Raw genomic sequence first — 24377 nt, 5'->3', positions numbered from 1 at the left:
CTGTGTGGTCAGGAATGAGAACCTCGGTGATGGAGTCTACATGTATGGACAATCACCCTCATGCCATTTGGGATATATCCCTAACAGGGTGGATACATGACCCTCTCGTAGCTGATGAGAGCGCAGACTTGACTATACATCAGGTAATCATCTAGGAGAACAGAAACTTCCGCTGTAGTCGCCGTGAAGAGAGGGCATACTAGGTAGCATCACGTGAGATCTCTCGAGCCTAAGGCGGCGTCATCTTGTTTCCCAAAGTGTAATAGAGCCTGCTGTATCTGCTCTTGGCGGAAGGGCATTGAGCTTCAAGGTTCCGGGTGAAGCTCGACTGCGCCGATTGTCGTCCCTTCTTTCCGTGACAGTGAGCATACTACAGAGTCGATTGCCGTGGAGGGTAAACAGCCGGCTAGCACCCAGCCAAGGTCGTCTTCAACCCTGCATCTTTCTATCAGCCGTTGAGTCTCCGACATTACTACATCGACGCATAACTTCTCACCATGGGGGTCCCTTTCGAGGCATTGCTTCCCTATGTGATTATGACCGGGTTTTTTGGAGTCACAGTAAGCACACCAGTTTCTTCTGTGTCTTCCAAGCTAAGAAGTCTCGACAGGGCGCTGGCCTCGCATCACTTCGATACTACACCAATGACTACAAGCGACCGAGAAGACAATTAGATGTTTGGGACAGGCAATGTCAGTTTGAACCTTCAGGCTAGCCTGCAATTTACTTATGATGTTAGTGATGGACAGAGACTATCGGTTGACTGGGAGCATGAGAGGCCAGTCCGATGCGGTTGAGGCGCCCGCTGGTTTCGAAGGTAGGCTAGCGACTCTGGTGTTCTTTGCTGAAATGCTAACATTCGCCAGTGAACAGCAGATGGAAGGTTTGTTCCTCTACGATCCGGCAAATATTTCACTGTCTTAACGACTACTGCAGGCCGAACCACGAATTACTTGAATTAGCTCATTTGCCTTGGGCCACCTCCCTCAAAGGACCACCTTGTACATATGTGAAACGAGGAATGGAATCACATACTAGGAGCAGGATTTTCATCATCAGGTTGGAGTTATCATATTCAGGTAGAAGCAATAGGCAGTCCCAGATGCAAACCACGACAACAATGACCAAATCCAACCTTCTTCTTCGTCCTCCAACTGGAACATGCGCATCCGGCTTTCTACAATACCTTTCCAATCCACGAGCCCTGCAGTGTTTACCAATAGACAAACCTCTGCAGAGGTCTGGGGAGATAGGGTCGTTGTGTGGCATCCGTGGCTGTTGACGGGTCTGCATCCAAGGGCAGACAAAGCGCAGCCGAGCATTCCTCGCACATATTCCAAGGCGGACATGTACCTTTTCACTTGTTATAAGAAGTAGACATCTCCCATCCACTGTCTTTAGAGAGATTCTCCCGCGGTCTTCACGTCGTCACGTACCTATGAGATTCAATTTCAGCCAGCCTTTGGGCATCTCCGGAGTCGGAGACAAGGCCAAGCCGGACCTGCTCGCATCTCACTGCGCTACAGTGACCCTCCTTTCATCTCAACAAGTGCTCCGACATGTCCAAGAGGCTGTATCGCACATTTCTAACAGGCTTTTCTGGTCATCTAACCTTTTGTTATCGAAGTGACTCTGTCCTTCCAATCCGGCCATCTTGGAGTCGATTGTTCTCCGCGATGGCAACCGACTCTCTCCGCCCAGAGAGCCTCCAAGGGAAACTCCGGCAGCTGCAGGACTATTCTGCTTGCGATGTAAGGATCTTTCTCCTTTGCAGCCATGTACACGCGTCTTACATGATCAGGTCTCAGACGCTCTGCTCAAATTGCAGAAGATCAAGCCTGGCGAGGTTGCGCGAGCTGGATTCCTCGCAGATATTGGTAAGCTCTTTATTTTGCTGCTCTCAGCATAGCTGATTGGACTCGGAAAAGGGCCCATCCCACCACCACAGACACACACCGAGACAGGGCAAAGGATCGCTGCTCCGGCATCTACCTTGAAACTTGTGCCAAAGCAGTCCCCCCCTGAGGTAGCGCCACCGGCCGAAAATACGGTGCCTAAGGGGAGTCACTGGGTAGATCTGACCGAGGCCGGAACTGTGGTCGTGATCGATCAACCTGAAGGCCAGAAGTGTGCAGCCGTTGGGGGCATCATGGCCCAACGTATGAAGGCCCGAGGAGTTGCAGGCTGTGTAGTCGGAGGACGGGTGAGAGACATGGCTGAGCTCAGACACTCTCGATTGCCCGTACGTCGCCCCATACCCAGCAAGATCTTGGACCTCCTATCATTGCTTTATTCTCTCGGGCTACCATGATTAAATGGCAAGCTGACCAGTCAGATATTTGCTTTGGGCAAGTCCACTGTCGGAACAAATGCCGAGTCGACAGTATATGCTCGCAATGTCCCGGTATCCATAACCGGCGTGAGCGTGCTTCCGGTACGTTGTGGTTATGCTTGCGATTGTGCTTGAGTTTTCGTCTCTGAGGTGAAAAGTCGATACGACAGTCACTGATGATTCCTAGGGCGACATTGTGTTCTGTGATCCTCTCGAAGGCGTGGTGGTCATCCCGCAAGACTTACTTGACGAGACTTTGTCATTGATGCCGAAGCTTGTCTCGGCCGACGACAAGATCAAAGAAGCAGTGGCACAGGGAATGACTGTGGCAGAGGCATTCAAGGCTTTCAGAAGTTGACCAGTCCGCGCCTTCATTTCTGCCGCACCCGCACAACTATTGTCAGTGAATTTGAGAAGTGAAAACCTCGCTGCGCCCATTATCGCGCGACTTGCTACATGAAGAGCAATCCTGTTTTCTCTATCACCACCCCTACGTCTCCTTCCATATCTCGGATTACACACTCTCGTCTGTCCTTTTACGCTATTATGGTTTGATCCCAGTAGCATAAATACCAAATACACAGTCTCCGTCACTCCAGTCGCGCTGACAAGGCTGCGTGTCGCAGCTACGAGTAACATCCCTCCGACAGAAGGAGGTCACTCACGACAAAGTCTAGGTATCACTGTCCAGCCTTGGACCACCACAGACTGGAACCTAAAGGTAAGGTGACTTCTAGATCGGTGGTATTCTCACTTCTACCTCTCCTGCCATCAACCCCAATTGGGCCCTGTCATTCGACACACTAGACACTTACACAAGTTCAATCTCACAGACATTCGTGCTGACTTATCCTGAAAGAATGGGTGCAGAACAGTCGAGGATGGCAGGTCATGGCCGTGAACCATTACCATCACCCGTCTTGTCCAGGCCAGAAGTGGGAGCTTCCGATAATGCGCAGGCAGTTACCTCTGTCTCAAGGGGCATGCAGAAAGACAATACAGCCCTGAAGTCTTCTCTGTCTTCATCTCTGGGCGCCACTGGCAGTATGACCGAGGCGGAATCGGTGACCAAGATCGTCAAACCGTCTGCTTCCACCAACTCACCTTTCCTCTTCCAGGATCTTGGGGTCGATATCTTGCGAAAAATCATAGGCCATGTCTTTGTTCTCGAGGGGCTTGGTGAACAATTCATGTGGCCCTTCTATCGCCAGGGCATGCTTGCCGGGTACATACGAGTCGGGAAGGGTGACGAGGCTGTGAACGACAACGTCAATCTACAGCTATTGCGGGTCAACAAACTCTTCCGAGCCACTGGCAGCCAGGTCTTCTACGGAGGTCGCACATTCGTCTTCGACGACCCAATCCTCTGCAGCTGGTGGACCACACACATTGGAACAATGAACTTCTCGAACATACGTTCGCTCACAGTGCGCATTGATTCCGGCTTCCCGCCAGTGTACCTTGATATACGCAGTGCCATTGATCTGACGTTCGAAGAAGAGTGGTTCGGCTTCTTCTGCTGGTTGAAGGATCGACACCAGCTAGATGCAATCCACATCGAGCTGTGTGGCTGGCTCAACATCCATGTTATCCGAGTCAAGCGAAACCCGTCTACCAGCCCAGCGGAACTAGAGACGGAAGAGAAAGCGGAAATCTTGCACTGGCGCCGCAAGCTGCAGGGCAAAATCTCCAAGCTGCGTGGATTGCAGTATGCCTCGATCGCCGACAACCAAAACAGCACTCTGACTCCGACCGAGTGCGACGAGTTGTGCGCACTCATGACCCAATCGAGAGACACCCTCCCCAAGTCACCTGATCGGCGCAATATGCCGCTGTCCGAGGTTCTGGCGCAGGTTCGTCTCAATAACCAGCAGCACGGAGCCGGGAATATCATGTCGGTCCAAGAAGAAGTGGAGCAACAAGAGGAAGAACGTCGACGATCCCGGTTCATGCTGGCGGAAGAAGGAAGACGCAAACGCGATCTCGAAGCGACGCAGGGAAGTGGAGGAGGAGAGCAAGAAGCGCCGCGATGATCTAATGTCCGAGTGAACCGCACTCACTCGTTCAAGAGTTGGCCTTCGGACACCATGCCCTATGAACGAGGGAACAGGCTCGCTCCTGTCTTGTCTTGTCTTTTCATCTCAGAGGGACTGTTAGGCGGTGGAACGGAAACTTTCTTTCTGTCGGAGTCGGCGCAATGCACGGCTGATGGCATGCTTCGTGCTGAGGGCTGAAGAGCCAGGGAAGGTATTGTTGGATTAGTCGATGGGATGGAAGCGAAAACTCGCCAACTGTGTTGAGTTTCAGGACTGAAGGGCTGTCGCCTCAAATTATAGGAGTACTCAACCCCCAAAATCGGGTCAAACAAAACTTCACCGCCAGTGACACTGCGCCCTCAATCTTGTACATTAGAACCAAAGCTAGTCGTCCACGACACATTGGCATCCTCATTTCCCTAACAATACGTATGAATACCTCCTCTATTCTGTCCAAGCCCATAACTCTCAGAGGGCTTACAGCATTCGTCCCCCTACAAAACTCCTAACGCTAGCCATACGCGACACAAGCCAACTCGCGCTCGACCGGTTCAACAGCCCAAGACGTCGCTCTGGTGATTGATTCCCTTCAGCTGCTAAGCCTAAGCCTAAACCTGTTCCAGCAAACGAACGATCTAGACAGTCTTGAAAGCAACAACACGACTCTTGACAACTTCTTCTTCTTCTTCGATATCCAACTCCCTCAGCTCACCAGTGCGGACATCGTAAATCAGCCCGTGAACCTGCAGGCCTCGCTCATGCATGCCATCGATGACTACGGGGTTGGCAAGCAGCTGCTTGACCCCCTGGCGGACGTTCAACTCGACCATCTTCAGTCCCCTCTCGAATTCATCGAGACTGCTCAGCAGCGGAAGATTCTCCTGACGAAGAGCCCGCAGTGGCATCAGCCAGGTGTCGATCAAGCCCAGCCTCTTGTTGTCGAGAGCGGCAGCAATGCCACCGCACATGGTATGTCCGCAGATGATAATGTGCTTAACCTTAAGGTATTGGACGGCATACTGGATGACAGACAGCGAGTTGACGTCGGTGTTGACGAGGATGTTGGCGATGTTTCGGTGGCAGAAGATCTCACCGGGCTTCAGGCCGAGGATGGTGGTCTCCGGGCAGCGCGAATCAGCACACCCGATCCACAGGATCTGTGGAGACTGGCCTAATGTGCCCGGAGTCAGTGACATTTGTCCGCATCATGTAAATCCACCGAGTGGTGCGGTGTTGACAAGGAGCACCACTGACCCTGACTCATGGACTCGAACAGTTGCGGCTCTGTCTCGGCCAGCGAGCGGCGCCATAAACTGTTGTTGTTGAATGCTCTTGCATATGCGTCGTCGGGAGAAGAGTTTGCTGGTTTGCAGATTCGTTGGTTAGCGGGTCCGTCTAGGCGGTCAACGAAAAACAGCGGGTGGGATCTGATCTCAACCCGGGCCAGGATCTTATCTTCAAATCTGGCGCCTGTCACGTGGAAACGAGGGTGGGCAAGTTGGAAGATGCGACGAACCTGAAGGCGCCATGTCTACCTCTGATTCTCTATTGTCTATGTCGGTGTCGATGGGACTCGTAGAGAGGTCTTCGCCAGAGGGTGAGGTGTGCTTGGAGCAGTAAAATCGACGGGAGAAGGCGACAGACGGTGAGATGAACGACGACAAAGGGGACGAGCTATGGTGCAGACGGCCGATTCGGAGTCCGGGCTGCTGCGTGGGTCGGGGTCGTGGCAGTGAGAATTGGCTTTGAAGGAGAGTTGGCTTCGGAGAGTTGAGGTTTGATGGGCTGAGGCTTAGATGTCGCAGCAAGGAGGATGGACAGCGCGTGTGTAACAACCGTGGCATGACGTGTCTACCTTACATATGTCGCTCGAGGACAGAAGAAAGGACCAAGGCCGGTCTTTGTAAGAGGGCTCAGGCCGCAAGATGGGACTTTCTTACCACCTCAACAACTTTTTGGTCCGGCATGGCATGGGGTTTGGGTGATGCAAGATCGGATTGGAGAGAGCGCAGTTTCATAGATTCGGGCGCAGGCCGGTGGGGTGGTGGGTAAGAAGCAACCAGTTTAGGCGTGGGCGGGTGCCAAAAGGATGGGAAATTTAGGCTCGCAGGGGCAGAGACGTCACTTGGTGGGCACTGGGCAGGGCCGACTTTTCTTTTTCGGGGGCCTCGTTAGCCTTGGCCTGCTAAGCTCCCCCCTGGGCTCAACGAGCCTAAGGAGCCTAAGGCGTCCTAATCAGCTCCCGGCAAATGGCAACCTCAACACCTAAACCATCACGTCTATGCACGACTGCTTATTGGCTCCGGTCAGTTCATCGTTATCGTTACTAATTAATGCTTGCAGATTTGATCCTATTACATATCTATCGTCTTGGTGTGCCGGCTTGCCCAGCACCCGAAAGCGATGAACCCGGAGCTTGACACGGTCGGAATCTTCCTCCTTCTTCACCCGCACTTGGGCTCATCCTCCGTGCAACGCGGCTATCCTCGGATCCTACACAACAATCACACTTCCGTCGCGACCGTCGGGTGGCAGTAGGTCAGACAAGAGCGGGATCTCGGAGGCAAGGCTTGACACTGTCGCGTATCTCATCCTTGAGAGCTGCTCCGGGTTCAAGAGAGGCTGTGACAAAGCCGACAGTAAGCTCCTGGGAACAAGTTAAGAGTCGCTTCTCGAGTGTTCTGGAGGGGCTCGCAACCTCCAGTCCAGTGCAGGCATCCAGGTTCCCTGATCCGTGGCGCAGCCTACACATTTGTACTTCGTCGTCAAGATGTGACAGGACTGTATAGTATTGATCACTGACAATGCGAGGCGTCCGAGGTGAGACAGCATACTACAGAACATAGGATCAGCCAAGAGCAGGGAGCAGGGAATCTCTGCAGCGTTGCCTGGGGAGATGTGCAGCAGCAAATCTCACCCACCACCGCTATTATTGGCTTCGTGCTCAATGACCATCGATGCCATTGTTGTCAATGGCTCCCCACCACTTACCCCAGAGGCCTTTGGTAACCAAAGTGGTTGGGTCCATCTCCGTCTTGCTTTGCAAGTACTCACAAACAGCACTGTCAGCATCGCCCTCCGGGTCATAGTACAATATGCCAGGGATGCTTGCTGGGGTACAATACATCTGCCACGACCGGTAAGTTGGAGGCAACAGATCGCTCGGGTGAATGATGTTGTGATCCCAACTCTTGACTTCGGGGGCAGATGCCTTGTTTCTCCTCTCCGCGGCCTCGCCTACGGCCATGTTGATGGTGCCGGACACAAAAGAGGCTTGTTGCTTGACCCAGGCACGAGGCATTCTCTTCTTCTCATACAAGTCGATTGCTTCAGAGAGGCTGATTGTACCACGGACGACTTCACTGATGACGGTGCCTAGGAAAGCGCCGTCTTCCATGGCCGTCGCTGCTCCTTGCGCCTATGACAGAGTGTCAATGACATCTAAAGCTTACGGCTGGGGCAATCTTACCATGTGGTTTTGCATACAGTGAGCCGCGTCTCCGAGAAGCACAACATTCTTGTGCTCATTCGACCACGACTTCATCGGAGGGAGCACAAGCAAAGGCCACTTTTGCGTATAGTTGACCAGCTCGAGGATCTTACGGGCAGTGGGATTCCAATCTTTGTACAGTTGGCGGAACTCGTTGATTTCCATGACTTCTGGAACCTTGACAACGTGGTCCATCTGGAAGAGTGTGACAACATTCAACTCGGTGCCCGCTGACAGTGGATACAGCAAGATATATCCGTTAGGGCCAATCCAGCCGTCCATCGTATTCCTTAGAAGCTGTCTTGCCCCTGGTACTTTGGCAAAGACCTCTTCGTAAGAAAGAATGTCGCGGAACGCAGCCACTGTTGAAGCAGCTTGAGGAACAACGCCTGGGAACAAGTTTTGTCGGATGGTGGATTTGATGCCATCGGATCCAATCAAAAGGTCGAAAGAATGCTCGACGCCCAAGGTTGTGGTGACTTTGACGGAATCTTTGGAGTACTCAAGGGTGTCAACCCGGGATCCAACGATCAGCTCAACGCCATGTCGACGTGCACTTTCGGTAAGCCCTGCGTGCAGGTGGTCTCTCCGGACAAGCCTGTAGTGTGTTAACCGGAGGATCTCTCTCCAGGTTACTGCCCACTGAACACCATCATTTGCAGACCACACCCAGCTGACAGAGTAACCAGACCTACCAGTGTGGAAATCCCGCCTGCTTTGCGCCGAGTTTTGGGTCAAAGCGTGCGATCAAATGGTTGTCGGCACTCCATGTATTGATTTCATCCACCAGGATGAGGTTTCTCCCAATAAGTTCGTCGACCCCCCATCTCACAAGAAGTCGAGAGACATTGGGAAATACCTGGATCCCTGCACCTATCTCCCCTAGTTCTCGCGCAGCTTCTAGCAGCGTGACTTTTGCTCCCGCCCGGGCTATTGCGATCGCCGCTGCGAGGCCCCCAAGACCCCCTCCGCATATTCCAACGTGGAGCTTTGTTTGGGGCATAGTGCTCGAAGACCTGAGAGTCTGGTGTGGTTGGCAGACGAGGCCAGTTTCGGCAGACCAGTCCGAGGCGGGCCTTAGTCCAATGTCCAAAGGGGGGCTATGTGGCCGATATCAGGATTCGTGCCGAAGACCTGCTGACATCTGAAGGCTTGAAGGTGAGGTCCAAACTGGCTGCGAAAATCAAGGTCCCAGACAGAGGATACAACGACTTCATGAAGAACATCTCTGTGCGCCACAGGCTGCCCGGCGGTCTCGGCTACCAGAACATCCAGGGTACGGAGAATCGGCTTCTCCTACATTGTCTCTGCTCCCGTACAGTGCGGGGAAGCGACGAGGCTGAGGACAAAAGCCTCGGTTGAATCGACCCAGGCGTTGTGCATCCGCTCCCATCCACGGGGCTGATTCGTATCGGTGTCGGTCTGAGCGGGACGCACTAGGTTTTTCCGCTCTCAAGTACTTGTGCTTCTTCTTGATATACATCTCGGGCCGGAATGAGCCCTTGAGCCATCAGTATGCCATCAGTCTTTTGCCCAACGGCAGGCTTAGGGGCCTTCCTGCATCAAGAGCAGTGAGACGATTCATTGCCGTCAAACCGAGTAACTCTAATACCCAAGGAAGGTCAGGCGAGCTTTCCTGTTTACACCCAATGCCTTGAATTGTATATCAATCCAGGATGGAGGCTCCCAGTGTGGGCTCAGCCTCGTCGACATCTCACGTGACTGGACCGATAGCGGAGATGACACAATATATGGATGACTAATAGTACCACCTAGTTTTGACGTTCACCCAGCAAGACTGAATGACATTGTAAGCTTTACTTCTCAAGCCTTCTCAAGTAGATGGTCTAAGTCTCCTTCGCCGACCTTGGACCAGTGATTTAATTCCACCTGCTGTATGAGCCCTGGGACGTGCCTCGCTGAAGACGGAGCCGTAGGGCCCCTTGTTCCATCTCACACGCGCAACAACGAGCATGAGCAACATTCCTACGAGTAGGCTGTTTCGCACATCGGTTGTTGCAGGAGGAATTGCCAGAGGCTTATCGAAAAGGGCCCATTCCCATTCCCATCCCCGTCATCCACTCCGACGTCCTGGGCAGCATCAGCATCGGGGTTTTTACTGCTCCGTCGTCTCCATGGCGGCCAAAGACTGGGATGCCACACAGTATCTAAAGTTCGAGCGCGAGCGCACGCGACCTGCGCTGGACCTCCTATCGCAGGTGCCGCTGACCGGGCCTAAACGTATCCTCGATCTGGGCTGCGGGCCGGGAAACTCGACGGCGGTGCTGCTGGACCGGTTCCCTGGTGCGCAGATCATCGGGATAGACTCGTCGCCGGACATGCTTGAAAAGGCTCGAAGAAGCCTGCCCGGGCTTGACTTCCGGCTGGGCGACTTGACCTCGTTCAGCCACACTGAAGACGCCGAGCTGCTCTTCTCGAATGCCGTGTTTCAATGGCTGCCGTCGGACCAACGGCTTCGGATCTTCAGCGATCTGATCCAAAGCCAAAAGCCGGGCGGCGTCTTTGCGTTTCAGGTGCCGGACAACATGTCGGAGCCGACCCACGTGGCCATGCGTTCGGTCGCGGCAGATGGGCCTTGGTCGGAGACGCTGAGGCAGCACGCTCCAGCGCGCAAGCCGTTCCAATCACCCCAGGAGATTTACGACCACCTGAAGCCGTTGTGCTCGGATGTCAATATCTGGCACACCTATTACTACCACATGCTCGACGACCACCAAGCCATTGTGGAATGGGTCAAAGGAACCGGGCTCCGACCCTTCATTGACCCTCTTTCGCCCACTGAAAGAGAAGGCTTCCTTGCCGCCTACCTCCGACGCATTGAGGAACTCTATCCTCCTCTTCATGATGGGAAGGTGTGCCTTCGATATCCCCGGCTTTTTGTTGTCACTGTGCGAGCTTGAGTCAGCAGGGCACGCGCCTGAGACTGAGATGGTGGGCCGGAGGACGATTAATCTGATTACATATTACATACACTGGCATAGGTATGTGATGTATATGTCATGACTCGGATCCAACAGACATCTTGGCAGCTTGATTCACACTGCCACCTAGCACGGCCAGGCACCCTCCTGCCTCACCCTCAGGCTCTGACCGGCACTACACTGCACTACCGCAGTATCACATGATCGATCTTGATCTTGGCTCTGGCTCAGTCCAAAATAATGCCAGGTTACATACTAAATCACCAAAATTCCCTGCAACACTGACCAGCCTCGGCCTCTAGACTGTCTACCATTCTAAACCACCACCGGGGTGGGGTAGCGGTATAAGCCCTGCTCAACTGGTGTCCATGCCTCAGCAGAGAGCGGTTGGACTCGAAAACGGGTGTTCGGAAAAATCGCTGCCCAAGCCCATGGAGCCTAAACAGCTCTGTGTGGGATGTGGTTTCGCTCCCTTGGACCTCAGTAAGGTTGTCTGTTCAACTACTGGGCTTCAAGGCAAAGTTTTTGGCGTTTTAGATTTTTGGTTTTTTGGTTTGCCGTCTCGGTGCACCTTGATTCTTTTTGGCCCTGCGTGGTGTGTGTGTGTGTGTGTGTGTGTGTGTGTGTGTGTGTGTGTGGGTGTGAATGTACGATTCTAGCATGGGCCTTGGCGAAGGAGGCAGGTGAATCGTCGAGACAATGATGCCGTAGATATTGTATTCATTCACTCCTGTGTCGAAAGGTTCAAGTCACGGGCATCGCTGCGCCTGAACGACAAGTCCTAATGTACTACTAGCACTACTAGTAGTAGTCACCAAATAGTACTTTGTAAATCTAAAGGAGACATCCAATTGGGCTCGTCTTCCATGGTTGAAAAGGACGTCGCTGAGCAGGGATATTCGCGCAGGTTTGAGAGCTCTTTTTGGGAAGTGTTGAAGCCGGGCAAGACAGAGCCTTGCTCTTCCCAAGCCATGATGTGATGGTGATTTACTCGTCTTGATCCATCCATGTAACATCTCTTCGGGTTCTATAGTACTACCTAGAAATATCTCCAATATTGTCGGGCATACCGAATCTAAAGGTTCAACTGGAATATGTGTACGCCCTTCCAGGCTGTCGTGTCGAGTACTTCATATTTACTAGAGTAAAGTTCTAGACCTACTCTATATAATCCTTGAAAGATGGTAGCCCTAAAGATAAAGTTGATGAGAAAATAGAGGAGGTTGAGCCTAAGGCTTATACTACTATGTATGTAATTATAGAGTTTGCTGCGAATCTTAGCGCGCGGTGTCTCGCCATCTTCCCTTCCCACCTCCATCTTCCAGTTCCATCGTCCAGCTCCATCTTCCACCTCTGCTATTCAACTTCAACTCCGTTCCTCGCGCTCCTTTTAATCATCATGCTTCCTACTTGCGACCTTCCTTGACCAGTGGCTGGGTCGCACAAGCGAGTACCCCGGCAGCAAGCGTATTCGCCAGCAGGCATCAGCCGACATCCCGACCCCATCACCCAGTCCATCTCTTACCCACGATCATACAGCGTGCAAGATGCCAGGTAAGGACTCATCGCAGCCAGAACCCAACCTCGCAAGCGAGCCTTCGAGCCTTCTCTCACCAACCGCGCACCCACAAGCAAGCGTCATCGTCCACAAGTGGCTAGACGGTATCAGGGCAGGGGCTCCTGATCAAGAGAATGTGCTTCAAGAGAAGGAGCTTCAAGGCAACCCCGCTACTATTGAGTCAATCGAAATTGCTTTCTCGCCGCTGGACTCGATGCCACCTTGGGAAGCAGTCGACGATCAAATGCCAGAGCAAGACAGCCCTCCCTCAACTTTCTCGGGGCAGACCAAGAGGCTTGACCCCACTAGCTCTGCGTACTGGGGCACACTGAAGCGGAACAACGTTGTTTTAGACCAAGCGGGACTTCATATACCACACGAGGTCCAAAATCTCATCGATACGCACATCCGGAAGCCACGCACCTTGCCATGACTAGACGACCAAGACCAGACTAAGATCAAGAATCTTGTGATCAAAATCTGGCATGAGGCGGAACCCACAGTTTCTGCAATCAACAAATCGCCGCTATTTGATCTCGACTATTATCCTACCCTAACTGAAGGCGGCGGCGACACACCATGGACAAGGCAGCCGCTGCCGAGCAACCCTGAGGCCTCGGTCCCCATCCTCACCCCTGAGCCCGTCAAACATTTTGGCTTCCCGCTCGCTCTTGAATCCGAGTGGAGCGATGAGGAGCTTGGCGTTGCCGAACACCCCTTCACCCAGCCTTACACCCAGCCCTCTCGCGAGAACATGTTCCCCTGCCTGATCTTCGAGCTCGAATCCGAAGCTACAAAGGGCAGCCTGTACGCCGCAGAAGCTTCGGCCGCCGGTGCCGGCGCCCACCGCGTCGCATCCCTTCTCTGGCTGCTGGACGTCGTCGAGCCCGGTCGTGAGCGCGCTTGTACCGATGCTCTCGCCTTCTCCTCCGTTGTTAGCCAGCGCCAGGCTGTGGCCTACGTTCACTTTTACAATCCCGCGAACCAGACCTTCTACATGTCCTTTATCGATGCCTTCTACTTTGTCAAGAGCACAGATGCGCAGAGCTGTCGCGATCACCACAAGAACGTGGCTGAGTGGATGCTTAATATCTTACAGCCCATTGTGCGCGACCTACTCACCAGGGCGCATCCCATCGTCAAGACGTGGTAGAAGGGACGTGGCGACGTGGGAGCGCCATAGTGGATACAACTCAGTCGTTTATTAGGTAGCGGCATTGCTTAAACAAGATTTCGACGCACGGAGCTAGAGTTTTGATACTACTATCACGAAGTGGCACCCCTTATAGTGTCTTCAGACAACAACATTAGCAAGCGTGAATATATAAGGTATACTAGGGTTATTTTACATTCCTCTGCTTTCCAACGTACATTTCGACTATACGATTTAATTTAGAGATAATCCGGGTTTGATCTAGGTTCAATCCGATTTCGATCCGATTTCGATCCGGGTTTGATCCGGGTTTGATCTGGGTCTAATCTAGATTAGCATTCTAGTAGCACCTTAGTTAGAATCAAGTACTAGTATACCTATATGATAGTATATAGTTGTAGAAATTAGAACAAGATCTTCCTTCACCAGGCAAAACTCTCGCCAACAAACCCTTCGCTCAACTCCCACAACTTGTGGGCATCTGTCTCGTCGACAGCGTGAGGAGGAGCCTTGCCAATGCGGCAATCGTTCAGGAAGTAGCCGTGGCCATCACTTGTAGGCCTGACCAGGTTGGGATCCAGGGCGCCGACCAGTGCGGTGGCCGCCGCCTGGGTTGGGGTCTTCCAAAAGAAACCCTGCGACTCCCTCGACTTGGTGGCCTTGTCCAGCCAGTCCAGATCGGTGGTCCTGTGGAGGTCGGATCGAACTTCGCCAGGATGCAAGGAGAGACTCAAGATTCCATATTTCTCGTAGAGTTTCTCGTTTAGACCGACGGAAAACAAGATGTTGCAGGCCTTGCTGTGTCCGTAGGCCGCCATGGGAATGTAGCTCATATGATCGTCGGCTTCTAGGCCACCGCCACGCAGAAACGCCGCATTCGGCCTTTCCTTTTCCGGGATTTCCGAGCTTGCCTTGTTGAAGTTCATGTCGCTGGCACGAAGACCCGACAGATACGCGGCGAGGCTGGTCACATTGATGATACGCACCGAGCCAGGGGGCGAATTCTTGGCCGCGGCGATCAGTTTCGGCAGGATCAGATTGGTCAAGAGGAAATGCCCGATGTGGTTGGTGGCGAGGTGCATTTCGATTCCTTCCGGGCTGAGCAGCTTCTGAGGGAGGTTCATGACGCCGGCATTGTTGATGACCAAGTCGATGGTGGGAACATCGGTCCAGCTGAGGACCACGGACGCCGCCTTCCTGACCGATTCCTGGGCGCTGAGGTCGACTTGGAGGAGACGGTAGTCGATGTCGACGTCTGGGTATTGCGAGCGCAGATCGTCGATACACTCTTGCACCTTTGACGCCGACCGTCCTGCGAGGATGAGCCGGCGTGGCGATTGGGATGCGAAGGCCTGGACGATGCCGAAGCCGATCCCGCGTTTGTTCACGCCGGTGACGAGGATGGTCCGGTCTTTGATGGAGCCTGAATAAGCTTCCGCCACGGTGACCCCTTCAGTTTTCCCGTCGAACTCGGTATGGGTGATGCAGGTCATGGTTAGAACTGTTGGTGTTGGTTCACGCAGGTAGGTATGTGCACTTTGACTGTTCCGAGGATTCAAGGCAGTAGCGATTGAAGATGAAGAACTTGATTGCGAAGATCAAGTAGTGCTCGTGCAGGTGCAGGGTGATTTATACCCTCTCCTATGGTCTGGCCCTGTGATTATTTCATGTCTCATCCCAGAGGAGTTGTGCTTAGGTGGAGATATGACTCGTAGGGTTGTAAGTAGTACACAGTAATTCTCAGACATCAGCCAAACGTGGATCAACGTTGTCATTTGTTTGCTCGCAAATGCTCGAGTCTAACTGGCTTTTCGGATTCGGCTCGCAGGGAATATTCCAGTCGAAGAATTTGGTCCGTCGAGACCAGTGCACGGTTATATCATGCCATGGATGAGTAGCTGGTTCTGGCCTGTCTAATTGGTTGTAGCTCCACGACAAGGCCAGCGAATAGAAGGGCAAGCAATGCGAGCAAGCCAATCAGCGGTGTGGCAGGCTCAGCCACTGCCAAGACCTGATATCTGATATTTTGGTCGGGAATGGCCAGTGTCCCCCACTGACAGACCACGGTGACGGGCCTTCTTGTTCATCATGCATGATCATGATCATCAATTCGTTTAAGCTAGAATGATGGCTCAACCCGGTGCGCGACCGCCGAAGCCCAGCGAGAGCGAGACTCGGCACAAACAGAAAGTGCGCAAAGTCAAGACAGGCTGCCGGACCTGCAAGTAAGTGTGCTGTGCTCCTGTTCCAACCGCCGAGTTCCAAGTCGAAGCCAAGAGATGGTTCCATACATAGTATTCATGCTCACACGTCGTCAATGCTGCCAGGATACGAAGAGTGAAATGTGACGAGGCTCGACCATCATGCCACCGCTGTCTCTCGACCGGTCGCGTGTGCGATGGCTACGGCATCTGGGGTGGCGGCGGTGGCGGCGGCGGAGGTCCCTCGAGCCCGCGCCCTTCATGCGACACAGGCACAGCTACAGCTGTATCAACGGTGGTGCAAAATCAGTATCCATCGCAGAAACACAGAGAGCCCATCTTGCTACATCTGGACAGTATCGCGCTGAGACTACTTCCCCTGCACGTCATTTCGGCGGACGAGCACATGTGCATGGAATGGTTTCTCCACAGGACGCTGGGCAAACTTCCCGGCATGTTCAACTCGGCCTTTTGGAAGACCCTGTTGCCGCAAGCCAGTCTCTCGGAGCCGGCGGTGCTCCATGCCGTTCTCTCTCTAGGTTCGGTTCATAGGAGAAAAGCGCTTGATGTCGGGTCGGCTGTGGATGACAATGACACGACCGAGTCGTTTACTCTGCAACAGTATATCCGTGCGACAAGTGACCTCCGACGGCGGATGGAGCATAGGAGCGGGCATTCCACCAAGGTGGCACTCATTGCATGTGCCATCTTTGTCCATCTTGAGTATATGCGAGGCTGTCATCAGACCGCGCTGACTCACCTCCGGCATGGCCTGGTCCTACTCGAGGAGATGTTGGATACCAACGGTCGGACAGAAGAAGGCAACCGTGACGTCGTGGATAGATGGATGATGCACGCCTTCACCAGTCTGTTCGTCCAGGCCAAACTGTTCGGGCAAGACATCTGTCAACCTCGTCTCCTTTCCCGTATCGGCAGCCATATTGAGCCTGTGGGCGAGACCGAGACATTCCGGTCCCTCAACCATGCCAGACAAAGCCTCGAACACCTCTTTCTCCGAATCTTTGACCTAAAGAGTCAAGTTCGACACACACAATGTTTCGAATCGTCTTCAATGCCCCTAACCGACACCGGTGCAACCTTGCAGCTCGAGCTTGACAGCTGGTTGCGAGCTTATGAAAAAGCCCCTGGGAGCCCCGGAATGGAAATCCCCGATCACCATGCAGTTTCCTCGTCGGCAGTTGAAAGATTTGCCTGGAGGCTTCTACGAGTATACCACACCCTGGCTTGCGTGATACTTAGCGGATGTCTCTCGTTTGCAACGCCTGCCACCGCCACCGCCACCGCCACTACCCCCAGCCCCGACCCATCGGCTTCAAGTTCATCCCAACCATCCACCAACTCGACTTCTTTCTCTGCTGGGTTTTCCCACTCAACAGAATCATCGGCTTTCTCCATGAGCCCCCCTGGAGAGGACACAAGCAGTCCGCCATGTCCGACCCGTGACTCTAATTCCGCAACCAACCCATCATCCTACTCGTACCATCCCGATGACACGACGACGACGACGACACCCTTTTTCCGATCCATCCTCTCGCAATGCGAGGTTCTTTTCAAACTGGCCTTAGGGCCCTCGATCCAGTCGGCTCGTCCTGATCGCCCCGCGGCAGACCACGACCATTCGAACGCAATAGCCGACATCGGCTGGATTCCGCTTCTCTACCACACCGCAATTCACAGTCCCGAGCCCCGCATCAGGTGCGAGGCGATTAGAATGTTGCTGTTGGTGCCGCACCGAGAGGGCATCTGGGATTCCTTGCTGGCTGGCGCTGCGGCCAAAAAGATCCTTGATCTGGAGGAGGCCGTAGCCGTAGCCACGACTGCGACTGGTACTGGTACTGGTCAACTATGTGCTCCAAGGCCGGACTGTTGCCGTCCTCGATGTGAAATTGCAAGGGAGGCCGCCGACTTAGAGTTCCACCATGATCTTCCTGTGGATGTGGATCTGGACCTGGACCTGTGCCCCCAACCCACAGCACTGAGACACGTGCAGGTTGAATTGCCAGAGGGTCCTGACGGGACGTTGGTGTTGCATTACAGCATGCGCAGCCACCATGACAGAAACGGAACCAGGATCTGGATTAAAGGCCGAAGTAGCTATCATCTGCAATCGGGTGGTTGGACCGATGATGATGAATGATGAATGCCACTGAAGCACTAATACTATGTATACTGGTATACTGCTTGAGGATAGATATACTGATATACTGCTTAAGGACTAGTGTACGATATATAGATGATATACTATGTACTGATATACTGCTATACTGCTTAGGAATTGATGTACCATATGTAGATGATATACTAATATGGTGATATACTGATATACTTATCAACTGCCTCTTCGTGATCGTGAGTCTGGCGCCCTTTTCCTTGTGAATAATTCATTGAATATGTAGCTGGTTCCTGAATCTCAATATTGTAGTACGAACCCCGCGGGAGTATACAGAGTACCTATGGATTTTGGTTAGAGTAACTCAGCAGGATCACCAACGTATTCGTACCGCATGCCTGGCCAGGCGCAGACCCAGACCCAGACTCAAGCGAAAAACTCAAGCTTATACCGGTCAGTCAGGCCTAGCTAAAGGCGTCAGAACAAGACGATTCTCTCCTTTCCGCAGCCCACAAAGAAGTTGACGTCACGAATGTCCAACTGTCCAACTCGAATATACTGGGCACTCCTGTTCCTACGGTCAGCGCCAGTGGTTAGAGGACGGAGGACCAATCCAGCACACGTGGGCGCCGAGGTTTCGGGATCCGGAAGAACTGCATCGTTGTCGTGTTCGTGTCCCTGTCCGTCCCGCTGGGTTGTCTGCGTCAACATGACTATGTCGTAACTTTCCTCGGCCTGGAACTCGGCCAGATCAAACCATACCGTGGCTTGGGCACAGTACGTCAAAGTCAGAGATCGGTCACCACCTGCACCAGCACCAGCACCAGCACCAGCACCAGCACCAGCACCTGCCCCTTCCCCTGCCCCTTCCCCTTGTCCCGGGGTGGCGCATCGATGGCCGTTGTTCACAGCTAATGTATGATGATCTGGTATGTCGAAGAACAGATGTTATCGAGGGGGCTGCTCTTCCGTTGTCTCCAGCTCCTGAAGCCGTACATTGTGTCGGAGGCGTGCGCTCAACTCCAAATACCCTCCAGCGGCCGCCCGGCCAAATGCATTGCCTTGAAACTGCGGTTTCACTGATACCCGCACGATATCTGCCGCTGGACATTGATGTGGACCAAGAGATCCCGGTCTGACCCAACCCATCACAGATGCCCAGCACCACGACGGTGCCACGAAACAAGCCGGATCATCACCAACGGATTGACTGGCCGACAGCGGCGAATCTCCCGACATCCGACCCCGTTTAGATGGCTCCACCTCCACGGCCCTCCGACGGTGAGAGGGGTTTTTATGGATTCCCAGCCAGAGCAGCTCGATGAGAAGATCTTCTTCCCATAAGCCAGCAATATACTTCTCGCCGACCATGTCCGCCACCTGTTGGGCAATAGCAGAGATGGCGGGCAGATGATCCGCGTCCACGCTGAGATGGCGCGGGCTATAATCCGACACGATCGATCCCCAAGCATGCATGAGGCTCTCTCTTATTTCGGCCTCGTTACCGGTCCCCGATGTAGTTGGGATCATCGACGAACACCCTAGGAGGCCCCCAACTCCCGTGCCGTCTGGCTCAAACTCAGATGCACGTAATTCAGCGCATTCCCAGAAGATGGCATGCTGCGAACAATGGATCAGTCTCGTGGACATGATTCTCTCCTGAAGCACCCAAGCCCGGGTTTGCAGCGGGCTCTCTGCAACGGAGGCCACCCAATCCGGCGCCTCGACTTGCAGATACAAGCCCAGCTCCGTCTGGTCGGACGGGAAAAGAGCACATGATGGAGGAGCGAGCTCGAATGGGCCCTTGGGCGGGTAGAGTCCGACCTCGAAACTTTCTGCACCGGAGGCGGCGATGGTAATGGCTGCGTTGGCATAGATGTAACCCATGATGGCACTTTGTTCTTGCCAATCGGTGTCGTCGGAGAGCGTGGGCTGAATGATGCAGAGGGCGTCGATCCACAAATAGCGGATAGCCATGTCCCGGCACAGGGAAATTGAGTCGCGGAAAGTCTTGGGAAAGGCTTCATCGACGGTGATCTCGGTCATGCGATCAGAGATGTTGGATACGGTGATCGTCGAGTGATGAGGTCGCGAACCCCATCTGTAGCTTAATGCAGCATACCTGAAAGTGAAATTGGACCGCGCTTCGTCACCGGCATACGGTATGAGACGAACGTTGCCAGGAGACACGTCGTCGGGTCGAAGATCGAGGAGCCGTGCAGGGTGAGCAAGGTGGGCGGTTTGTCGGGCAATGTTCGCCTGGCAGGTTTGATGCGTGGTCTCGCAGAGTTTCATCCAAGCTGCGATCTGGTCGATGTGAGGCTGCCGAGCCGATGATGCGGATCGGCCTACACAATCAATTGACCAGTATTATGGTCAGACCGAGCTGGCAGGAAACACGCATGGCCTAGTACGTACTTCAACGGCGCGACTAGGTACTAGTAGCAGGTCGGACTGTAGTGCCACGAAGTTCAATTTCCACAGCTCATGAGACGTTCTGACTTACCGGAGCGTGGCCGGTTCGGTGTATCCTTCAGCAGCGTATACGCGATCTGTTTCTGACTGCCGTCGCCATAGCACACGTCGAGGCTCTGCATCGGCTGGCCATTCCCATACTTTCCCAGGCTCCTCCAACGGAGGGCCAGAAACTGCGGCTGCAGCTGTGTCGAGCCTGAGCTTGAGTCTGAGTGGGATGTGGAGCTGGCCAGTTCAGCATGATACACGAGCCGCTCGTCGCGACCCCGGCGGAATCGTTGCATGTTCCAAAACAGGGTTGAACAGACGTCGCAGCCGGCATGGGCAGAGCGCTCGAAGGCGGCGAAACTCGAGTGGAATGGCACCAGGTCTGCATCGCGGCGGAGGACGTCTGGAGTCAAGGAGGAACAGGTCTCGCACCGCATAGTAGAAGTGATAGTAGTGGTAGAAGGGGGGTTGGAACGAAGACATGAGCCTCAGTGAGGTCGAGGTTGAGGTCGAGGTTGAGATTGAGGTCTGAGGAAAGCTCTGACTCTGTGGTAGATGAAGTGTAGTGCTGGGGCGGTTGGTGTGGCGGTGAAGACTTTGGCTTCTATACTACCTGGTAGTACAGAGTAGCACGGAGTAGTACGGAGGATATTGGGGATCTACCCATCTAGTGAGGCATCTAGTGATGTATCTAGTGAGGTATCTAGTGATGTATCTAGTGATGTATCTAGTAATAACTATCCTAAATATATGTACCTAGGTATAGTAGTAGGTGTTAGGTGCAGCAGTGGGTACCTATACTTATACTCCGTATACCGACTAATATTCTTGTCTCTTGCTCTTCACTCGACCATGGCATATTCCCACTGGAGGAAATTCGTCGCCTCTGCATCCAGCCCGACGAATTTGGCATGATCCGCTTCGATCTCAGCAGCCACGGCTTCCTCCCGGGCAAAACCTGCCTCTCTGTGGCCTGCAGCGATCATGTCTTTGGCCGCCCGATCCGTGCCGCCTTGCCTCCCCCAAGCTCCTTCGAACCAATCGGCTGCGTCGTCGAAATACTTCTTTCCCGCCGATGCTGTCGAACCGATCCCCATGCTGTTCAACAGGACGTGGTGCTTGGTGAATAGAGAGCTGTGGCTGTGTCTCGGTGTCAAGATCGAAGTCTCAATCTCGCGGATTAGATAGGATTGCAGAGGTGAATTCAGTGAGGAAGAGGATGTTGTTTTGGACACGTCTGTGTGGTTTATTTAGATTCAGTCTCCAGGTCTCCCAGCGAGTGGGCGAGCAGGCGATTCAACCAGCCGAGCTGAGCACTGGCAGTCCATTCTAACTGTCACAGTCAGTGCTCGGTGAGAGTTAGAGTGAGAGTGAGAGTGGGAGTGAGCATGAGCGTGAGAGGAGGTGGCCATTGCAGGATATATACAAGCTGCAAGCTGCAAGCTGACATGATCTAGATCTCCGGCCTCAGGGGCGGATGCGAGTCCACCATACAAGATGAAAACAAAGCGTACCTATTCAACTCTAGATAAAACCAAAGCGTATCCATTCAACTCTAGGTGAAAATAAAGCGTACCTATTCGTCAAAGGTTGAAATGTTCCATGTTCGCCATCAAAGGGGTATAGGGGAGCCCAGACTATATAGGGATGCCTATACCAGCCTTCTGGTTAAAGAGCAAAGCTGGGAATGCCTAGTATTAGTGCCCAAGTTTGACACTATTCAGCTCTAGATAAGTCAAACTGATCTGCACAAAGTCTCAACTCGGACGATCGAGTTAGAATTAACGTGCTTAGTGCCGGCCGGTGTTATTTGGCGCCAGAATTTGTGGCTTGCCGTGACCAGACCCAGACCATGGCCTAAGTCAAGCAGCTGAACCTGAACCTGAACCTGAACCTGAAGTGGCTTGCCGTGATCTGACCCTACCCAACCTGACTATATATAGCCAAGTCAAGCAATCAAATGAGCCTGAGCCTTCATGGCTTGAATTAAAGACTACTAATTTGGCCTAGCTGTCCTGTCTGTCCTGTCTTGTGTAGTGTGGGAGGAGTAGGAAGACTACTATATGTATAGAGAGATGGAGATACACCATGATAGTAAGATGATCTCTTGGTGGTGCCACTAAGCACATGGACACTATACCAGTACCTAGTATATAGTACGTATGTAGATTGGACAGTCTACACTGTAGGTACTAAGAGTAGACAGTCTACACTATAGGGAGAGCAGACAGTATGCACTGTAGGTAGAGTAGACAGTATACACGATAGGTAAAGGAGACAGTATATACTGCAGTATAAACTGTAGTATACAGCATACGGTATACTGTATAGCTATAGCTATAGCTACGCCCACTGGCTACATGTTCTCACTCGACTTGCTTTTCGTGCCTTCGCTGATCAGCACTGATCCAGTAGACTCCCTTGCGAGCTTGGATCAACGGATCCTGGGACGACGCAATGCCCTTGATGCCGCCCTTGTCCGGGCTGGGACTGAAGGCGATCTCTTTCTGGCGGGCCACGTTGTCATCCGCCACCTTGTTGATCTCCAACTTGCCCACGGGCACAAAGGTCGTGCTCTTGTACGGGACGGTGGCATCGTCCAGAACATCATCCGGACTCGCAATGTGGGCCTGGATGGTGAGCACGATCGGCTTGCTGGGGAACCGCTGCTGCAGATCGTCCTCCAAGTAGCTGGCCGGCAGTTTCTTCAACTGCTCCGGGTCGGTGTAGAGGTGGTCTCCGTCGGCCGGGTCGAGGCGGTATCGGACATTGGTGACTTTGCCTTCCTTGTTCGTCAAGACGTGTGTGTTGGGCTCGTAGTAGGTGATGGTGCCGTAGTTGAATGGGTTCGGCTTGGGCGACGTGACGAACTTGGCCGCAGACGGGTGGGTGGCCAGGAAGGCTCCGAAGGCAGCTTGGGCCTTGTTGTAGTTCTCCTGCTCCTTGGAGTAGTCGCCTCCCTTCTCCTTGGCCTGCTTGAGCAGGAATTCGGCGACATTGACGGCTTGGAGGAGCTGGAGGAAGGTCAAGAAGTCCTCGCCGTTCCGGGTGGCAAAGCCGTTGAACGAGTGGCTGATCAGATCCGTGTGGGTGTCGTGGCCGGTGTGGAACCGAATGGCGATTCCCTTGGGAGTGGCGTTGTTGTCGACATCGGGGATGTGCGGGATGCCGCCGCCGACGGAAAACCGAGCCACCACCGGAGTGGAGGCTTGGTTGAAGTGAGCGGCGGTTGAAAGCGTCTGAGCGTGTTGAGTCGGGGTGAAGGTGCCCTCGACGAGAAGACCTTTGGCGTGGGCTGGCAAGCACGAGACAAGAATGAGCCCGAGCCCGTGATCCAGTATATGGGACATTGCAGTAGAATATCTGAGTGCAAGAAGATTGGATCATATGAACATACTGGTGCGATAGCCTGGATGCTTGCCAAAGATCGCTTGCATCTCATCCACCAACTCCTTGGAAAGATTGTCCTGCGGGCCCGACATTGCGAGAATGGATGTGAAGTGCTGGTATGGGTGGGAAACCGGGTGCAAGGCCAAAGTGTTTGGAACACTGACGATTGTATCTGTATCTGAATTTGAGATACAGCCTGAACTTGGACTTGAAAGAACTTGTATGCTCAGGAGTGGGAGTGGGAGTGGAAGTGGGAATGGCAGGGCGTGATCACATACTTAGCCCTTTGAGTCGAGGAAGAGACCAAGTCACTGACAGGACAGCTCGAGCACTCGCCAGTGAATTCACTCACCCTCTCCTCTCCTCTCGGCAAGCCCACGACACGGCCGGTCTGGCCACTCTCTCCCGCCTTCAACGAAGCGGTGTGGCCTTCAGAACGGGTGCAAAGCGCCACAGGGTGCTCTGGAACAATCCACAATGTGTCAGTGAGCTGCGGCTGCACTGAATAGGGAATGCAGAATGTACATCGAGCAGGCAGGGACCAAGTCTGTCACATCCTGACCAATCCAATTCAATGGGAAGGACGTGACTGAGGGCGCGATGATGCCTCAACAGGGTAGGTAGGGTGGTTGAGGTCGGGCTGAAGTCGAGCTGAAGTCATAGGGACGAGGAGAAGCAGGA

At 53.4% G+C, this 24377-nt stretch overlaps 12 protein-coding genes across 12 annotated transcripts; 6 read left to right on the top strand and 6 right to left on the bottom strand.

Annotated features, from left to right (window-relative positions):
• Positions 1–497: 497 nt before the first annotated feature.
• A1O3_06300 (uncharacterized protein) lies at positions 498–816 on the top strand (the record flags this gene model as incomplete). Its single annotated transcript, XM_007736420.1, has 3 exons — positions 498–560; positions 611–692; positions 740–816. Coding segments are annotated over 3 exons (222 nt in total), but the record flags the coding sequence as incomplete, so codon positions are not given.
• Positions 817–1676: 860 nt separating this feature from the next.
• A1O3_06299 (uncharacterized protein) lies at positions 1677–2690 on the top strand (the record flags this gene model as incomplete). Its single annotated transcript, XM_007736419.1, has 5 exons — positions 1677–1751; positions 1802–1877; positions 1929–2242; positions 2336–2434; positions 2520–2690. 5 exons carry the CDS (start codon positions 1677–1679, stop codon positions 2688–2690), a joined length of 735 nt encoding a protein of 244 aa, XP_007734609.1.
• Positions 2691–3378: 688 nt separating this feature from the next.
• On the top strand, positions 3379–4365 carry A1O3_06298 (uncharacterized protein; the record flags this gene model as incomplete). The annotated part of the gene is made up of 1 exon (XM_007736418.1): positions 3379–4365. The coding sequence occupies one exon, from the start codon at positions 3379–3381 to the stop codon at positions 4363–4365; it is 987 nt and encodes a 328-aa protein (XP_007734608.1).
• A 638-nt stretch (positions 4366–5003) lies between these two features.
• On the bottom strand, positions 5004–5564 carry A1O3_06297 (carbonate dehydratase; the record flags this gene model as incomplete). The annotated part of the gene is made up of 1 exon (XM_007736417.1): positions 5004–5564. The coding sequence occupies one exon, from the start codon at positions 5562–5564 to the stop codon at positions 5004–5006; it is 561 nt and encodes a 186-aa protein (XP_007734607.1).
• Positions 5565–7312: 1748 nt separating this feature from the next.
• On the bottom strand, positions 7313–8861 carry A1O3_06296 (uncharacterized protein; the record flags this gene model as incomplete). The annotated part of the gene is made up of 3 exons (XM_007736416.1): positions 7313–7786; positions 7838–8456; positions 8554–8861. The coding sequence occupies 3 exons, from the start codon at positions 8859–8861 to the stop codon at positions 7313–7315; spliced, it is 1401 nt and encodes a 466-aa protein (XP_007734606.1).
• A 1132-nt stretch (positions 8862–9993) lies between these two features.
• On the top strand, positions 9994–10779 carry A1O3_06295 (trans-aconitate 2-methyltransferase; the record flags this gene model as incomplete). The annotated part of the gene is made up of 1 exon (XM_007736415.1): positions 9994–10779. One exon carries the CDS (start codon positions 9994–9996, stop codon positions 10777–10779), a length of 786 nt encoding a protein of 261 aa, XP_007734605.1.
• Positions 10780–12347: 1568 nt separating this feature from the next.
• Positions 12348–13511, top strand: A1O3_06294 (uncharacterized protein; the record flags this gene model as incomplete). The annotated part of the gene is made up of 2 exons (XM_007736414.1): positions 12348–12740; positions 12810–13511. 2 exons carry the CDS (start codon positions 12348–12350, stop codon positions 13509–13511), a joined length of 1095 nt encoding a protein of 364 aa, XP_007734604.1.
• Positions 13512–13933: 422 nt separating this feature from the next.
• On the bottom strand, positions 13934–15004 carry A1O3_06293 (uncharacterized protein; the record flags this gene model as incomplete). Its single annotated transcript, XM_007736413.1, has 1 exon — positions 13934–15004. One exon carries the CDS (start codon positions 15002–15004, stop codon positions 13934–13936), a length of 1071 nt encoding a protein of 356 aa, XP_007734603.1.
• A 634-nt stretch (positions 15005–15638) lies between these two features.
• Positions 15639–17870, top strand: A1O3_06292 (uncharacterized protein; the record flags this gene model as incomplete). Its single annotated transcript, XM_007736412.1, has 2 exons — positions 15639–15736; positions 15839–17870. 2 exons carry the CDS (start codon positions 15639–15641, stop codon positions 17868–17870), a joined length of 2130 nt encoding a protein of 709 aa, XP_007734602.1.
• Positions 17871–18791: 921 nt separating this feature from the next.
• A1O3_06291 (uncharacterized protein) lies at positions 18792–20602 on the bottom strand (the record flags this gene model as incomplete). The annotated part of the gene is made up of 2 exons (XM_007736411.1): positions 18792–20191; positions 20350–20602. The coding sequence occupies 2 exons, from the start codon at positions 20600–20602 to the stop codon at positions 18792–18794; spliced, it is 1653 nt and encodes a 550-aa protein (XP_007734601.1).
• A 546-nt stretch (positions 20603–21148) lies between these two features.
• Positions 21149–21403, bottom strand: A1O3_06290 (uncharacterized protein; the record flags this gene model as incomplete). Its single annotated transcript, XM_007736410.1, has 1 exon — positions 21149–21403. The coding sequence occupies one exon, from the start codon at positions 21401–21403 to the stop codon at positions 21149–21151; it is 255 nt and encodes an 84-aa protein (XP_007734600.1).
• A 1269-nt stretch (positions 21404–22672) lies between these two features.
• A1O3_06289 (catalase) lies at positions 22673–23788 on the bottom strand (the record flags this gene model as incomplete). Its single annotated transcript, XM_007736409.1, has 2 exons — positions 22673–23601; positions 23704–23788. 2 exons carry the CDS (start codon positions 23786–23788, stop codon positions 22673–22675), a joined length of 1014 nt encoding a protein of 337 aa, XP_007734599.1.
• Positions 23789–24377: the final 589 nt, after the last annotated feature.

Source organism: Capronia epimyces, assembly GCF_000585565.1.
Source record: "Capronia epimyces CBS 606.96 chromosome Unknown aczIQ-supercont1.5, whole genome shotgun sequence".
NCBI classification, from domain to species: Eukaryota; Fungi; Ascomycota; class Eurotiomycetes; order Chaetothyriales; family Herpotrichiellaceae; genus Capronia; species Capronia epimyces.
Note: the sequence above shows the minus strand (reverse complement) of the source record. Positions and strands in the feature narration are given on the sequence as shown.